We start from the raw sequence: 18049 nt of genomic DNA on the forward strand, positions 1-18049 counted from the left end.
GTAACCCAAATTATTAACTCTGGTTTTGAATTAGATTCCTTCTCTATAACATCTGCAACAAATTACTCCTGCCAAACACAATTACCATGTAAAATCAAAACATATAAAACCAAATAAAACAGATAAGGTACAGCAAGGAAAATGGATAGAGCATAGTAAGGAAGTTTGAGGTGCGCATGCCTAATGGCGCATGCATCCAGTCCTCTTCTGCTGCAAGTGGTACGGGCCCTCTGGAAGCTGGGGTCGTGGAGTTTGAAGACTGGATCACTTGCTGTGACCCCTGGAGTCCTCTCCCAGGGGCTGCTGGATAGAATATGCAGATGAGCCTTCCTGTCCTCCTCTTCTGCATTTTTTTTTTTTTAAGGGGTTAATAAACATGTGGATAAAGGTGAACCGGTAGATGTAGTTTATTTGGATTTTCAGAAGGCGTTTGCCAAAGTCCCTCATGAGAGGCTTCTAAGAAAACTAAAATGTCATGGGAGGCGATGTCCTTTCATGGATTACAAACTGGTTAAAAGACAGGAAAGAGAGAGTAGGATTAAATGGTCAATTTTCTCAGTGGAAGGGAGTGGACAGTGGAATGCCTCAGGGATCTGTATTGGGACCCATACTTTTCAATATATTTATAAATGATCTGGAAAGGAATACGACGAGTGAGGTAATCAGATTTGCAGATGATATAAAATTATTCAGAGCAGTTAAATAACAAACGGATTGTGTTAAATTGCAGAAGTACCTTGCGAGACTGGAAGATTGGGCACCCAAATGGCAGATGAAATTTAATGTGGACAACTGCAAGGTGTTGCATGCATATAGGGAAAAATAACCCATAGTGTAGTTATACGATGTTAGTTTCTATATTAGGAGTTACCACCCAGAAAAAAAGATCTAGGCATCATAGTGGATAATACATTGAAATTGTCAGCTCAGTGCGCTGCAGCAGTCAAAAAAGCAAACAGAATGTTAGAAATTATTAGGAAGGGAATGGTTAATAAAACGGTGGATGTCATAATGCCTCTGTATCGCTGCATGGTGAGACCACATCTTGAATATGATGTGCAATTCTGGTCACCACATCTCAAAAAAAGATAAAGTTGCACTGGAGAAGGTAGAGAGAGGCATGACCAGCATGATAAAGAGGATGGAACAGTTCCTCTACTATTCAGCTTGGAGAAGAGACAGCTGAGGAGGGCTATGATAGAGGTCTATAAAATCATGAGAGGACTAGAACGGGTAAATGTGAATTTGTTATTTACTCTTTTAGATAATAGAAGGAACTAAGGGGTACTCCATGAAGTTAGCAAGTAGCACATTTAAAACAAATCGGAGAAAATTCTCACACTCAAAGCACAATTAAGTTCTGGATGTGGTTAAGGCACTTAGTGTAGTTGGGTTTAAAAAAGGTTTGGATAATTTCCTGGAGAAATCCCTAAACTGCTTTTAATCAATAATGAATAGCCACTGCTTATTATCAGCATTAGTAGCTTGGGATTTGTTTAATGTTTGGGTACTTGCCAGGTACTTGTGACTTGGATAGGCCACTGTATATAATGGGGTCGATGGACACTTGGGTTTGACCCAGTATGGTTTATCTTGTGTTATATTCTTATGTTAAATTAATTCTTTACTTCGTTGTTTACTGAAGAGGACATTGGTGAGATATCCATGCCAGAAACAGTATTTAATGGTAATGATTCAGAAAAACGGAAATAAATCCAGAGAGGCTCTGTACTGGGACAAGTGCTTTTTGAAATATGATATGGAAAAGGGAACAATGAGTGAGGTGATCAAATTTGCAGAAGAGACAAAATTATTTTGAGTTGTTAAATCACAAGAGGACTGTGAGAAATTGCAGGACCTTGCAAAACTGGACAACCAAATGGAAGATGACATTTAATGTGGAAAAATGCAAAGTGATCCACATGGGGAAAAGTAACCCACACTGTACTTACATGTTATGTTTCATATTAGGAGTTACCACCTAGGAAAAGGATCTGGGTGTCAGACAATAATTTGAAATCCTTGGCTCAGTGTGCTGCAGCAGTCAAAAAAGCAATGTTAGGTATTATTAGGAAAGGAATGGAGAATAAAACGGAAAATGTCATAATGCCTCTGAATGGCTCCATGGTGAGACCGCACCTAGAATACTGTATGCAATTCTGGTCGCCGCATCTCAAAAAAGATGCAGTTGAACTGGAAAACATACAGCGAAGGGCGACTAAAATAATAAAGGGGATGGAATGATTCCCCATGAGGAAAAGCTAGGTAGGACTGCTCAGCTTAGAGAAGAGATGTGAGAGGGGATATGATAAAGCAATATTTCCCAACCCTTTCCTGGAGGCAAACCTAGCCAGTTGGATTTTCAGGATCTCCACAATGAATATGCATAAGATAATTTACATACCCAGGGTCCCCAATGTATGCAGATCTGTCATGCATATTCATTGTGGAGATCCTGAAAACTCAACTGGCTAGGTCTGCCTCCAGGAGAGGTTGGGAAATACTGAGATAGAGGTTTATAAAATCATGAACGGAACAGAATGTGTAAATGTGAAATTATTTACCCTTTCAAAAAATAGAGTAGAGGACACGCCCTGAAGTTAGTAATAGCCTATTTAAAACAAAATCGAGAAAATTCTTTTTTCCACTCAATGCACAATTAAGCTCTGCAATTCATTGCTGGAGGATTTGGTAAAAGCAGTTAGCATAGCTGGATTTAAAAAAGGGTTTGGACAAGTTATTTATTTTATTTTAGATTTTTATATTCTGCTTTTCAGCACTTCAAAGCAGATTAGATTACTGTAGGTATTTATCCCGAGGGCTTACATTTAAATGAGGGAAAGGGGAGGGGTTAGGGCGGGCTCAAAAAACGTTGATGCTGGCACAGCTGGCAGTAGCACCACTGAGGGCGATCATGGCTGTGAGGCGGCAGCCGGCTCACTATCGCCTTCAACCCCATTTTTTTATATTTATAGTGAAATGATGAAACCCGGAGAGAGTTTGTACCCGGGGTGATGGAGGGCAAAGGAGCGACAGTGGGACTTGAACCCAGGTCTCCCTGGTTTGAGCTAGAGAAGGACAAACTATGAAACAGGTAGACTTGGGGAATGCCACTACTTATCCCTGGGTGTTACCAACATGGAATCCATCTACTGTTGGGGATCTCGCTAGGTACTTGTGACCTGGATTGGCCATTGGTGGAAGAGGATATTGGGCTTGATGGAGCCTCGGTCTGACTCAGTATGGCAATTATTATGCGAGCTGGGGCACCCACTGTCATCTCCGATTATTAATGGTCAATTCTCACACTGGTCCAGTACAGAACCTGTAGACAATGACACAATCTCTGCCCTTTGTAACCATTAGAAGGAATCTCATGTGCACAACCCAAGGACTGAGAAAGAATTTGAAAACTATAACCACTACCAGTCATTCCAATATTACCAAAAAAAACCTTTATTTCAGCAAGGAAAAAAATATTCAGATACAGTTGTTACAACAGTTTCTGTCACGAAATGAAAATCCCAACAATCGGCTCTTTAAAATTCACAACAGCTCAAGACAGGGCAGAGTTTAGTTAAAGTGACCAGTATCAGCCTAACACCCCTGCTCTTCCCACGCAGGAAAAGCTTTGGAAGGCAGAAGTGGTTCGCTGGCCGGAGATCCTTGGCTCGATTTCTGCTCAGAGAGCTTCCTGCTTGTCCCACCCCCTGCCAGATGCTCCAAAGGGGTCCTCAAGGTTTCCTGGGGGTCAGAAGTCATGCTGAATGTTCTCTTTGTTCTCCTCCCCGTGCTGCTGCTTCACCTGCTGGATTTCATTCTCCAGCTGCACAATGGCTCGCTCTATCTCAAAATTTTTACTGACCAGCGACACCCACCTGGAACACAGCATAAACCCAAATATTTTTTATTAAAAGTATTTTCTATACCGCCTTATCGACTGGATCATCCCAGGTGGTGTTTGTTCAATCAATAAAATACAACCATAAACACCAAACATAACTTCAATCAATCACAAACTATCAAAATTAGCTTAAATCAGTATCACCATAAAAATCAGTAACAAACAAAAGGGGGCCATCAGCTAAGACCACCTCAACATAATGAAGTGCTACACTATATTAATATTTTCAGTAGGCAATCAAAACTGGACTTTGATTTACTGCGTCTTTAAGCACCAAACCTGACTTCCATGGAATGAGGGTGACACCTTGTGGCCACTTGGTAGAATGCAGCTGCTTAGTACAGATTGTATAAGTTTTCTTTAAATTTGCTTTGAAAGAAGAACTATAAAATAACTACTGGTAAAAAAAAAAAAAAAGAAATGGGCTCAAACTTCTCCATGAATGAAGAGAAAATCTTTTAACATTGCTAATAATCTGTGTCAGGATTAAGCACCCAGAGCTGCTCCTTAAAGTTCACTGCATGACCCTCAGAAGTTATCCCCCCAAAATACATTGAACAGATTGTTTTCTCTTCCTCAGGGCCTCTAGCTGTATTTATTTTAGGACTAAACACCCAGAGGGAGGCATTTCCACCTAGCTGAGGTTTTGGGACCAATAATAGCGAAATAAAAATTACACATTTTAAAGTTTCAGCCAAAACAAAAATGTGTGTTGAATTCTTGCATTTAATTCTCATAATGTTGCAAGCAGTAACATCACAGGAAGTCAGGAAATTGCAAAAGTCGCATTGGATCAGCAAGGACAGCTGTGCCTGGGGGACTTGCAAACATTTCAGACGTGCCACTGGCTTTGCAATTATTGAATCACACCCTTTATTTTATTTAAAGGGGCCGTTTTCCTCCTGCTCCTTTGGGTTTATTGCTCAAATCGGAAGCAAGGCTGAGATCCTGGCACCAGCAGTCTTCACGGGCAGCTACCTGGAGATTTTTCCCTCTTTTCTCTTATCCCACCCCCAGCATATCTAGCCAAGTCCTCGCAGCGGCAGCAGCCCTTCAGCCGGGGGCCATGCCCCAAGGCTCTTTCTGGAACTCTGCTTCAGCATCCTCAGCCCCCGGGCAGGCCTGAAGCAAAATCCTGCGAGTACACAGAAGCCCTTCCCGGCCAGGCTGCTGCAGCCACATCCCCGGTCAGCCCGGGCTGCAAATACTTTCCTAATTTCATTAAAAAAAAAAAAAAATTTAACTGCTACATCAGTCACATCAGCTCGCTTTTCACAATACAAAACCCACAGCAAAACTGCAATTACTCTTGCTCCCATATCCAATTAAAATGTCAACGGCTGATTAACAGTCAGATTAACAACCAAGCATGTAAATGACTCCGGCGGGGACAGTAATGGAAATGCCGGGCGCCATCTATCAAACCCTTTTCCCACTCTGTGCCCAGCATGAGAAGTGCAAAGCAGACGCAGAGACGGAAGTGCTAGCAGTACTAACGTGGACTCCATTTCTCGTAGCTTCCCCCCAGCGCTCAGCTGTATGTTTTTCCGCTGCCAGTTTAGGTCCTGGATTTGTTTCCTGCAACAAAATAGAGTGAGGCATCAACGGATTGTAAGTTTGGGGATTTTTCTTGAGCTGGCGCTTTCCTCTTGCTCCAAGTCAGTGGGAAACGGGCTGGGATCCTGACACCATGAGCTTTCATGCCCAACCCCCCAGGGATGTTTTCCCAGCACGAATGGCCTGGTCACTGACACACTGGTCCTTGACTGAGGGCCGAGCACCAGGGCTCCTTTGGAAACCTATAAACATGAGCTCTAAATCAGGCCACTGGGTATCATCCGCGAGGAGTGACCATGACTTCTCCTCACCCCCGGGGGACTGGGAATGCTGCGCTGCCTCTCCAGCTGACTTGGGGAGAAGTCCAGCCTCGGGATTTGAACTGGGAGGGGGGAGGGGGGATTTTTTTCAGGGACTTGCACAGCAAACTTTCCAAGTCAGCCCGGTCTGGGCCGAGAGTCTGAATTAAGCGGGGCAGCACCATCATCTTTTCTATGGTTATAACAGTGCTCCTAGCTCTCCTCCTCCCCTTTCTGTGTTTCTCCAAAGCCAGCACCACCGTTTGCTTAATATTGCTCTTCCTACTATGCTTTCCCATTCATGACAGCTTTGATACCTTGATGGCAGCCAAAAGGGAAGAACCAGGTTTGGCTCCCGAGCCCAGAGTTTTGCTTCTTTGGCCAACCAGGACTGTGGATGCTGGGCAGGCAGTGTCACAGGCCCTGAGAAAGGAATCCCAGTTGTAATACCAACTGACCGTACTTGGGGTGCATCTGTACCAGGTTCCTGGCAGTCAGTTGTACTCTGCGGCCCTTGGCCAAATACTAGGAAATCCATCCCCCCTCCCCCCAGATAATTATGAAACATCTTCTGGCTTCATAAAGCCACTTTCCATCCAGTTGGAAGCCTAGAAAAAAACTGCTGGGCTTTAAAACCAAAGGCAAAAAACCCCCCACAGAGAGCCTCAAAAAAGGTCATGAGAGTATACATAACCGCTAAACACAAGGAAGGCAACCTCAGCCATAAATGAATGGAAAAAACAAACTCTGAAAGATGGAAGTGCTCCCTCTCCCTCTCGTCAATCTGCAGCAGAGATCAGAAAGCTGTGTGGGCTGACCTGGTTCTAGTTTATCATTTAACATCATCGGCCTCTCTTTCACTTTATATAAGCTGGTGGTCTGCACATAGCTGGAGAGTGATTATTTTTTTTAAGAGGATAACACTCAGCAGGAGCTGTTCCCCATGCCCAGAGAGAGAAGCTTAACTCAGTTCAGGCCTGTACCCCCCTAAGGCATGGGGATCCTGGACTGGTCCCCTTTGGTACAGCAGACAGTATTTTAAAGTTTTGTTTCTGGAAAAGGTAAATGAATAAAGTTGAAGAGTATTAAATCAATGCAAACACATTCACCTCAGCTTCTGGAGATCTTTCTGTGATTGCTCTATTAGATGCACCAGGTTTCTAGGGGAGGAGAAAATGGGAGACATCAGAATTTCGCAGCAGAAATCTCAGAATCATCCTCCCCTTCGTCCAATATACTAAGAGGACATGGGCTGAAGCAGTAGTGCGCCAGAGAGGGACCCATTCGCAAATGTAAAATGGATATTGGATGTGATTGCCGGACACTGTATTTACTTAAAAAATTTATTGCCTGTGTTTATCCATGGCTCAAGGTGGGGTACATAGAACAATCGTAAAATAATTAATGCAAACAAACAAAAACAGAACTACTGTAAAACAGACAAGGAAATACAGCTTTGCAGAACGATCTGGTCACACTTTTGCAAAGATACATCCTCTTTAATTCTCTGGCTTATCAGTGTAGGTTCTCTTCCCTTTGCTTCCCCTAACAGAGACACATAAGGTGGGAGACTCGAGGCCATTTTGAGCCTTCATAATTTTACAAAAAGTTAACTTCTCCACTATTCAGAAGAGCAATGAAATGGTTAAATGCATTTCAACAGCCCAAACTGAGATGAAGGTGGGAGGGAAGGGAGTGAGGATGGGATTCTGCTGAACCCCCACATCCTCCCAGCTGCTGTAAGCCAGGGCGGCTTACAGCAGCTGGGAGGATGTGGGGGTTGCACAGGAATCTAGGAATGCCTCCCAGTATAACTACCTATCAGGATCATTAATTCCGCTTCGGATGAAGCTGACAGTAATCCGGAAATTCAAGGCCCAACCTGCGAACGCTTTGACGACATCACAACATCGGATCATAGACAAAACCTTTGTGCCATACATCCCCCTACTCAAATTGATCCAACTTGATATTGCTCCCTTTGTCACTAAATTCATAAACTCGTTACTACAACATGGCATCATCCCAGATATCTTAAAAACAAGCCTCAGTTCGACCCATAATCAAAAGTCCGACAGCGAATCCTACCCGATATCCACCCTATCATTCATGGCCAAAGACTAGAAACCGCAGTTCTCCACCAACTCTGCAACTTCATTGATTCAAATAATATCCTTAACCAATACCAGTTCACGTTCAGGAAGCACCATGGTACCAAATTACTACTGCTATCAGGGATTCGACTACGGCTCCTTGTTTCTCCTATGTCTACTCGACATCTCCATCTCTTCGACACGGTCAATCACTCCATCCTACTCTCAAGGCTGTGCTCCTTCGGAATAACTGGTTTGGTGCTAATCTGGTTCTCGTCATACCTTAGCAACAGGACACAAGTCCAAATCAACTCTTTTACCTCCTCACTGATGCCTCTGAGCTCTGGAGTGCCCCAAGGGTCTGCTCTCTCTGCAGCACTATTTAACCTTTACCTAACTCCATTATGCCGCACCCTCAATGACCTTGGAGTGCACTAGAAAATCTATGCGGACGATATTCAATTCTTTGTTCCTCTCAAGGAACCATGGGCCCTGACTGAATCATTCCTCAACAACTGCCATTGTTATCACATTACCCTGTTACCATCCTGTCCAAGTATTTGCTATTACGTATTTTCTATTATATGTTGAAGTTTCCTGTTTCACATTCGTTCTATGTAATTGTTTTGCTTTGCCATATATTTAGGCCTTTTACTTGTTCCCTGTAAACCGATACAATGTAGAAACAGTTATCGGTATAGAAAACTACTAAATAAACAAACAACTGTCTCACAACAAACCAAAAATGACTGTACAGTAATAAATTAGCGCTCAACATCTAAAACAGAAATTGGGTTATCGAACCATATCACATTTGATTCCCATTCCCTCTCTATCTCCAAAGTGTACTAATCGACCCCTCTCTTTCCATGCGTAACCATATAAGAAATATCATCAACTCCTCCTCCTACAAATTGTATTTGTTATATCACCTCAAGCCCCTTCTTGAATATCTGGATTTCAGGTCGGTCCTTCAATCCCTACTATTCTCAGGGATAGATTACTGCAACTCACTCCTGACAGGCTTACCGCTATACACCACCCGCCCACTACAGATCATACAAAACTCAGCAGCAAGACTCCTTATCGGCACTCCCATGCGCGATCACATCTCTCCTGTACTCAAATCTCTTCACTGGCTCCCTATCTCCTACTGAATACAATATAAGCCTAGCTACCACCATTCACTCCTCGATCCATAAACTCCCCATGGCTCTCCTCAACAAGAAAAATCCATGCCCCCTTCCGACAACTCAGATCGTCTAACCAGATGCTACGGGATTCTCCTCCTACAAAACTCACCCATCTCAAGGAAACCAGACAACGTGCATTCCTCTCTGCTGGACCACTTCTACTGAACAGCCTACCAAAGACAATAAGATGCCTCCGAGAAAGAACTTTCTTCTTCAAGAGAGCATTCCCTAACCTTGATGACAACGGACTACCCTCAACCAGTCCCCCTTCAGAGGATGCTAAGAGCTCACACCTTCAATGCTCGTCTGTTTTCTTCCAACCCCCCCTAAGATTTTGCATTGCCTGTTCTCGCCTTCTCTTTTGTCTGTATATTTTTTATATTGTACCCCGCTCTTAACGTAGGAAGGGCGGGCAGTAAGTGCTTTTAAATAAATAAATAAATATAGTACATTTTCCACTCAGGAAGTAGCAATTGTAATGGGAGTCACCTCCAGTTCTCAAAGGACACATGGAAGACTTGTTTTCAGGAAGACCGGTGTTTACAATTTCTTCTTATTTAAATGAGTGCAGCTGTCATTAAAATTAGCTCTGGGGGACCTGAGCTGGCCATGTTTGACTCAGGAAGCTGGTGACACAAAGTCATGTGGTGCTGTAAGCAGAAAGCAGAGTCCCCGTCATACATTCTCTGCTGCAGCTTGTACCTCTGCTACTAACCCTAATGGCTTTATGCCGCTTCATAGCATAAAGTAACATTTCTTTGTAATTCACTCCAAGAAATAAAGGACCATCATAAGCAGCTCTACCGGTCTGTCACCTTCATTGCTTTATATTTAATCGGACCCAGTTAGAAACCTGTCATTCCAAATGGGTTAAATGCGGAGTTAGAATGCATATGTCATAGCAAAAAGATTTTTTAGTCTGTCACTCTTACCTTTTGAAGTTTTTTGAGCATCTTCCAATAGCAGGATGTGATCCAGATGCCATGAGGGACTTTCTTTCCTGATCACAGGTAGATACTGTGTCTGTATTATATTTTAACATTATGTTCTTCTTTATAGTAATGAAATATGTGAAGAATTCAATAAAGGAGGCCCCTGACGCAGACCTTGGTTCGAAACACACGTGTTGGGTTTGTTACCTCCATGGTGCAAGAATGGATTTATAAACAAGATAAGTAATTCAGAAAACTGTTTTTTTTTAAAAAATCTCATTTGCAAAACAAAAAATTATAAACTAAAAACTTGGTTTAATTAAGACAGATGATTAAATATGAAGTTATGAAGGTGACACACCGGTACAGCTTGGAGTGAATTACAAAGAAATGTATTTTATGCTGTTTTGCATGGTTAAGCCATAGTTATTAGACACTATCTAGATGTATTTTATGCCGTTTCATGCCATGTATGTGATGTCATTCGTGGCATCAGTTGGCACTGGCCAATCAGATCAAGGGTGAGATTATCTATGACTCTTGCCAATATGACCACTCCCCTGGTTTCAGCTTTAAAAAATGTTGAAAATTACATTGTTAAATGATACAAGGCATGTATTGTGTGATGTCTGCACTTTGGAGACATTGCTCAGGACAAAAAAGGGCATGGGTGTTCTTATAAAATGATGCAGGTGTACATGTTGATTTAATCTTTACAGCAGTTTTGTGATCAGGCAAAAAAAAAAAGGATGCAGAATAAGCGACTCACTCGTTATACACTTTCCAGGCATTGCAGCCATACTGAGACATTAGCTCAAGGTTCTCAATGCGCACAGCCTGATGTTCCAGCTGTGCCATAGAATTGTTGACACATTCTTGCCATGCAGTGATGTCATTCTTTTGTCCTGAGGAGGGGGCAGGCAGCTCATACCTGCAACAAAAAAAAAAAAGGTTAAACAAAAACTTAGGGATAGTATGTGTTTTACATAGGTCAGGTGAATATTTAGGTCTAGTTTGGCCTTTCTTCTCAGAAAAAAAAATGGTTATATAAATCAAAACAGGAAATCCATTCCATTCTTAATTTAAGAATGTTTTTGTAATAAATAGGTGTAAAATTTGCTATACATGTCATCAAATTATTGATTTTACCAGTTAACATGCTTCACTCTTCTCCATCCGATAGTGCAGCCTGTTTCAAATTCCAGACAAATTTTCCCGAATTATGCCCTTTTGAGTAAAAGGCTAAAAAACCACCAAATCAGCTGTGCAGCTTCTAGTTACACATCAAACCTAATAGATGGGCAGGCTGGGGAACTCTGAGCATAGTGGCTGAAAGAGGACCAATGCACAGCTCTGTCCCCAAGCACCAAGCCAGATCACTGGATTAAAAGAAAAAGAAGTCAGGATATTGGTGGGCCAGATACAAACAGCATCTCCAATTCAAGGGCACTGGGAAAGCGACAGCTCACACATCCGATGTCCATGCAATTAATGTTCTATCTCGCTGGTACATTCCACGCTAACTGCAACTTGACAGCACAGTACTGTGCAAACTACGCTTTAGGAATAAGAAGTTTAAAACTCAAATTTGCAGGATTTACCTTTTCATGCTTAGAAGTTCTAATGGCTGCCGAGCTGCCAGTCTCTCAAACTCATTCCTCATTATTTCAGTCTGCAAAGTCATAAAACCAAGATTTGTCATCTAGTTAGTCAGGGTCACGTTCAGTGGTGGAAGCAGTGGAACACATTAACAATGAGGTTTCAACAACCAAGTTATATTTTAATAAAAGATAAAAATGTTAATCAAAATAGGGGCACCTGAAGGAAAACCATGAACTTCCACTACAGAGCTGACAAACATTTAACACACTGCATCTGAACATAAAAATATAAGACTTGCCACACTGGGTCAGACCAAAGGTCCATCAAGAAGCCAACGTACTACTATTGGTATCTTAGACGATTACACCTTTCCTTAAGAATATGTTGACCCCTAAGGAACGAACCCATTGTCTATACAGCGTACATACAATATGTCGCTTGTGGAAAGGACTCCGATACCCCCCGATGCAGGGGTAGATACCGGCCCGTTAGATTTTAAAGATCTTGTATTATTTGTTAAGCTCATACATGGGTTTACTACATGCTATTTGTTTTGAGTATCTACTGTACAAATTTTAATTATGTTAATGCTCAACAGTACTTTCATTTATGTTTTCCAATGTTTTGTTTCACTATATTCACTTTCCCTTGTACATCAGCCGAGTTCCCCATCCCTTGGTTTCAGAAAGCAAAGAGAAGCGGCTCACTTCGAAAGCGCTGTAGTCCGGGGTGGGTAAGTAACTCAGGTAATTCTTGGTGGGTCTGTACCTCCGGGTTTCCTCTTCCACCAAAGCAGCAGCCTAGCAAAGGGGAACACGAGAGACAGTGAGACCCATCCGTGCAGGGTGAAGCCTCGAGAGACGGCCTCGGCCTCTGCCTGGCTCTACCCAACCACCACGCGCAAACGATTACGGTGCCGGCGAATTTCACGACAGGGACCGGCAGAAGCCAAGCCGCGGAGCGCTCACCGCCTCCCGCACGCCGGCCGCATCGTATCCCTGGTCAAAGTAAGGCAGCGCATCCACCACCACGTCCCCCGCCACCAGGCCCGTCCCCGCCATCTTCCCTCCGGACGGAGAGAGCCCGGCGTCTGCGCAGCGCCGCCTCTTCCGGCGGTAACCAGGGGCGACGCCGCGTGCCGCCTCCCGCCCATTGGCCGGGGAGGGGCAGCCTGCGGCGCGCGAGACCACCTTCAGGCGTGCGGCAGGGCAGTGGTGCTGAATAGCAGGGAGGGCTCGCGCTGCATTGCGTCGCTACGGAGTGGTGGGAGGAGGGGGGGGGGGATGACGGTCGGTGAAAAGCAACTCCACGATCCGGCGGCCGATGACGAATAGGGAGGGCAGGCCGCCGCGGAACCCATCCCGCGGCGGCGGGAAAGGAGAAGGAGGACCTAGCCTGTATGTGTGTTCTGAGCCTATATGGATAGGTAGGTGTCTGTCTGTATGCATGACTGCATATGGGAAGAGAGAGAGCGCAGGTGTGTGTATTTGTGTGTGAGATTGCATATGGGGAAAGAGAGCTTTCCGCGTGTGATTGCATGAGGGAGAGAGAGTATGTGGGATTGAACGTGGAAGAGCATGTGTGTAGCTGCTTTTGGGAGGGAGAGAGGGTGTGGATTATACGTGGGAGGGAGAGAAAGTGTGGGATTGAACGTGGAAGAGCATGTGTGTGACTGCACGTGGGAGGAAGAGAGCGTGTGTGTGTGTGACTGCACGTGGGAGGGAGAGAGCGTGTATGGATTACACGTGGGAGGGAGAGAGTGTGTGTGTAGTTGCATGCAAGAGAGAGCGTGTGTCTGGTTGCGTGTGAGATTGCATGTGGGAGAGGAGGCCTGTGTGAGATTGTATGTAGAGAGCATGTGGGAAGGAGAAAAACGTGTGCGATTGCGTGTGGGAGACAGAGTATGTGTAGTACTAAGCAATCTGGAATAGTCAGATTTCAGGCTTTATATATTTCTTTATTGGTAAAAAGTAACAAACCAAATTACGTTGCTGTTTCATAAAGTTCAACAAAACAAATGTAGCAATGAAACTTATAGTTTAATTACATTTGCTTTCTGGAGGCTTCCTTATTTCTCCTGGGGCCTCCCTAATTCCTCTGGGCCCTGGTCTCTTATCCCAATCTGTACAAGGGGATAATCACTTCCCTTTTCCTACTGGATATTCCTCTCTATGCAGCCCAGCATTCTTCTGGCTTTAGCTATCGTCTTGTCACATTGTTTTGCCGACTTCAGATCGTTAGACACAATCACCCCAAGGTCTCTCTCCTGCTCCTTGCCCATAAGCCTTTCACCCCCCCCATCGAATACAGTTCTTTCAGATTACCACTCCCCAAACCTTACCTTCTATCTCGTCCACTATGTCGCTCACATAGATATTGAACAGGACTGGTCCCAACACCAATCCTTGCTGCACTCTGCTTAACACCGCTCTTTTTTCAGAGTAAGTTCCATTTATTTATAATATTTTATATTTATAATATTTTATATACCGCTGCTCATCTTCTGTCTGTCAACCAGTTTGCAATCCAGGCCACCACCTCGGCACCCACTCCCAAGCTTCTCATTTTATTCACCAGTCTCCTGTGCGGGACCGTATCAGAAGCTTTGCTGAAATCCAAGTAGATGATATAGAGCGCTCTTTCTCGATCCAATTTCCTAGACGTTTTTGACTGGGTGACTAGGAAATAACAAATGTGAAAGCTTGCTGGGCAGACTGGATGGGCCGTTTGGTCTTCTTCTGTGGTCATTTCTATGTTTCAGGGATCCACCTTAGCCCAGAATCCCTTGCTGGGTTGGCACTTAAGGAGGACCAGTACAGACAACTGGCCAGTCTTTTAAGGTGTTCTGAGAATTTCTTATATACTCCCTCACAGTCAGGCCTATACAATATGGAGGAGGTAAAGATGTGCATCTGTTTTGGGCGCCTGCTGTTTCAACACGTGCACAGCCACCTCTCCTGGGTGTGCGATAGAATATTAAATGAGGGGTCGCACTGCTAAGGAGGAGCCAGGGATAAATGTGCGCCCTTAGCATCTCCTTGGCAGCAGGCGCCCAGGAGAGGTGGCTGTCAGGGATTAGGAAAACAGATGCTCAATTTTAGGAGCGTCTCTTTTCCTAACCTGTGCACAGCCTCGGGTTAGGAAATGGATGCTCATTAATTGAGCGTCCCTTTTCCTAACCTGACCACGGCACACTTTAAAAAAAATTTTTTTTTTAAACCTTTTGTTTCCTCCGACTTAATATCTCCATGATATTAAGTCAGAGGATGTACAGAAAAGCAGTTTTTTCTGCTTTTCTGAATACTTTTTTGGGCTGCTCAGAAATTAACGCCTGCTCTGGATAGATGTTAATTTCTGAGCGTAAAAATGTGCAGATCGGGCACACATTTTTATTTTGGATCCGGGGCGAATAGCTAATAGCCTCATAAGCATGCATTTGCATGTGATGAGAGCTATTAGTTTCGTGGGGGGTTGGCTGCATGTTTTGGCAGCGCTAATCCCCTTCTGGTATAAGGAGTTGTGGACACACATCCAACTGCGGGTTAAATTGCGCTCAGCTGAGCTCACTGTATTGGCATGAGTGTGTGTGTGATTGCATGTGGGAGAGAGAGAGAGTGTGTGTGATTGCATGTCAGAGCATGCATGTGGTATGTGGGAGAGCATGCATGTGATTGCATATGGAAGAGAGTGTGTATGTATGACTACATGTGGGAGGGGGAGCATGTGTGTATGTGAGAGGAGAAAGTTTGTGTGCCCCCCCCCCCCCACCCCAACTAATTTATGATGATCTCAGAGTGACTAGAAACCAAAAGCTCACAGGATTTTTTTTATCCTTAGAAGTTTTAATTTTGGGGTGCTATTTGATGTGTCTGCTGTTATGAAATATTTTATTGGTGTTTGGAAACATTTTTAAACATTTGTGTATGAGATTTTAAGTATTGGATGTTATTCTATTTGTCAGCTGTTTTGAAATATTCTTGCTTTTGGTATATAGTTTTACTCCTTTGAGGCATGCAATGTAATGCACATATGCACATCTAATTCTTATTTCCTAAGAAAAATAAGATGGCCTCTCCATGGAGACATTTGGTTTACCTGTTCCTTCTCATATGGAGCTGTATATGTTCAGTCAAAGTTAATATCCACCAACAGTAATCATGTTTGCAAAAGCACACACAAAAAATGCAGAAAACAGTTATACAGTGATACTGGCTTAATTTATTAGTTTACAAAACTGAAAAACCAGGAATACATAATACAAAATACAGAATGGCTTACTATAGGTTGGCTTATACAGATGGAGAGAAATTGAAACTAAATACTAGAACTCAGGAGTTTTACTTAATAAAAATATTTATTTTCTTCAATTAGTCGCCTTTTCATTTAAGCCTAAGGTGGGTTACAAAAATCAATAAACCTTGTTACAAGCATTAAATAATTCACAAGTAACTTGTTTATATGTGGTAGGGCTCATCAAGGTAACTGATCATATTTTATTTACTGTATTTAGGGTTCATGGTATGGACTTGGTAAGCAATTTTGAAACCCCCCCCCCCCCCCCCCCCCCCCATGCAATAAAATTGTTTTCCTTTAAAAATGAATGTATTTAAAATACTTATTTTCTGCTTATAACAGAGTAGCTTTGCTAAGCTGATTACAAATGCTGTACGTCAGTACATGCAGGCTTGGCACCTGCTTTGCTGTGGGTGCAAAGTCTGTACCTTATCTTTTGGCTCTACTCCCCCCCCCCCCCATGGTCCTGCCCCCTTGCAACCTGGATCCCCACAGAGGGGGAGGAAAGTTCTCCGCTCCAGATTTTACCTCTCTCTCACTAAAGGCCAGGTTGTGTAGAAAGGCATTCAGTAAGCAGCACTTTATTCCATTTCTGTGAGAACAATGTACAAAGATTATTAGAAAGCACTGCAGAATAATATTGTCCACTCAAATTACAGGAAACATGTAAGTACAGATAAGAGATACTATGTACAAACTATATCAAGAAACTCAATATGAGCCAAAAGTCTTGACAAGACTCACACTTCATTCTAAAGTGCTGTTATTTCTGCCTTTGATCACTGTGGCGGTATTGGAAACAAGCACTTATTTACATTGCAAGCTAAAGGTGGTTTTAGCAGTGACTTGATGGTTAAGATTTCTAACCCAGTTTACACCTCTCCAACAGATAAAAAAAAATCAGGTTTCAAAACTCCTGAAAAAGCTGTGGCATCCTAAATTCTATTAACCCTTGAATTCCTAGCAGAGTAAAAGCAGCTGTGCTGCAAACAATTGCTTTGCTCAGTTTTGGGATCTGTTTCCCTAAAAAGGAGGTGCCCTGCATGTTTAACAATAGAACAAACACATCCCAGAAAGTATTATCAGGCTTTGATGTGTATTTTAAAAGGTGGATTTTAAGACCCGCGCGCAGGCGTCTATGTGTGTGCGGTTGCCGGCATGCCCACATGGATGCGCCAATCTCTTAACATGCGCTTGCAAAGGCGCATGTTATAAAATCGGCTACCTGCGCGCATGATTTTATATCTGTGCGAATCGCGCCTTCATCTCGTAAGGGGGGGGGGGGGAGGATTTTAGTAGGTACGTGCAGCGACACAGTAGTACCGAATCTAAGTTCCCTCCTGTAAAGGAGCGAACTTCCTAAACCCCCTCCCTTTTACCCTTCCAGCTCCGACCTCTAAAACCCCGCTGTCTACCCTAGATTTTTTTGTTTTAATACCTGCGGTTCGTAGCAGCAGGTTACATGGTCGTTGGGTCCTGGCGCATGCTTGGGTGATGATGGTGATGTCCTGGTCCGCCCATTCCCCACCCACAGCCTACCCCTTTTTTTCAGCTTTCCTTCTTTATTCACGTACCAGGAGATACACACGTGGCTGCGGGCTTCTTAATATCCACACGGTGCACGCAGGTCCCAGTCACACACATATCTCCCAGATTTCCCGCGTCCAGGGCTTTTAAAACTTGCTCTTAGAGTACAAACAGCAGGTTTTGTATAAAATTAACGTAATCTCACTAGCAGTATACCTGGTCTCTCCATCTTCTCACTAAATCTTTTTTTTTTTTCCAACATAAGCTCACTTTTTGATTGCTACCCTTAATCTGAACACATGAATTATGCCTTTCCAAACATTCTGACATTCAACAGGCTCAGACAGCACCTAGATGGACTACAGATGTCATCTGAATGTTCTTGTGATGAATGGCTGGAAACTAGAAAATCTGCCCAGGCCCTTACTGTGTTTACCAGTATAGCTGTAAACAAACAATGCCCATATATACAAGAGACCATAGAAATAGTCTAAAATAAGTAACAGTTTTTTGGCCTTGTTATCAATTATTGGTTCTCATTTCTTACACTAAAGTTTCAGCAAAATTGAAATGGAGATTGATGCTGACAATACTAAAATCTTATGTGTGAGTATAGAAAATCTAAACACTAACCCTTGTGGTGTCAATG

At 43.3% G+C, this 18049-nt stretch overlaps 1 protein-coding gene across 2 annotated transcripts; it reads right to left on the minus strand.

Annotated features, from left to right (window-relative positions):
• Positions 1–3433: 3433 nt before the first annotated feature.
• Positions 3434–12716, minus strand: BCAS2 (BCAS2 pre-mRNA processing factor). Of its 2 annotated transcripts, XM_029573310.1 has the most exons (8): positions 12549–12716; positions 12288–12380; positions 11580–11650; positions 10748–10909; positions 6870–6920; positions 6078–6183; positions 5402–5482; positions 3434–3878 (listed from the first exon to the last, which is right to left on the minus strand). In XM_029573310.1, the coding sequence occupies exons 1-8, from the start codon at positions 12639–12641 to the stop codon at positions 3858–3860; spliced, it is 678 nt and encodes a 225-aa protein (XP_029429170.1). In that variant the 5' UTR covers positions 12642–12716; the 3' UTR covers positions 3434–3857. The 2 variants fall into 2 exon arrangements, with proteins under 2 accessions (XP_029429170.1, XP_029429169.1); XM_029573309.1 differs by lacking the exon at positions 6078–6183 and having other exon boundaries at positions 12549–12707.
• Between the last annotated feature and the right edge of the window lie 5333 nt (positions 12717–18049).

Source organism: Rhinatrema bivittatum, chromosome 12, assembly GCF_901001135.1.
Source record: "Rhinatrema bivittatum chromosome 12, aRhiBiv1.1, whole genome shotgun sequence".
NCBI classification, from domain to species: domain Eukaryota; kingdom Metazoa; phylum Chordata; class Amphibia; order Gymnophiona; family Rhinatrematidae; genus Rhinatrema; species Rhinatrema bivittatum.

Bases quoted from the DNA above. Each gene is read 5' to 3' on its own strand.
- BCAS2 (XM_029573310.1), bottom strand. From the start codon at position 12,641: ATGGCGGGGACGGGCCTGGTGGCGGGGGACGTGGTGGTGGATGCGCTG. The intron at 6,921-10,747 runs GTGAGTCGCTTA...CTCCTCCCCTAG, and splicing joins GCCTGGAAAGTGTATAACGA to AAACCTGGTGCATCTAATAG. The intron at 6,184-6,869 runs GTGAATGTGTTT...TTCCTTTCTCAG, and splicing joins AAAGATCTCCAGAAGCTGAG to GGCCTGTGACACTGCCTGCC.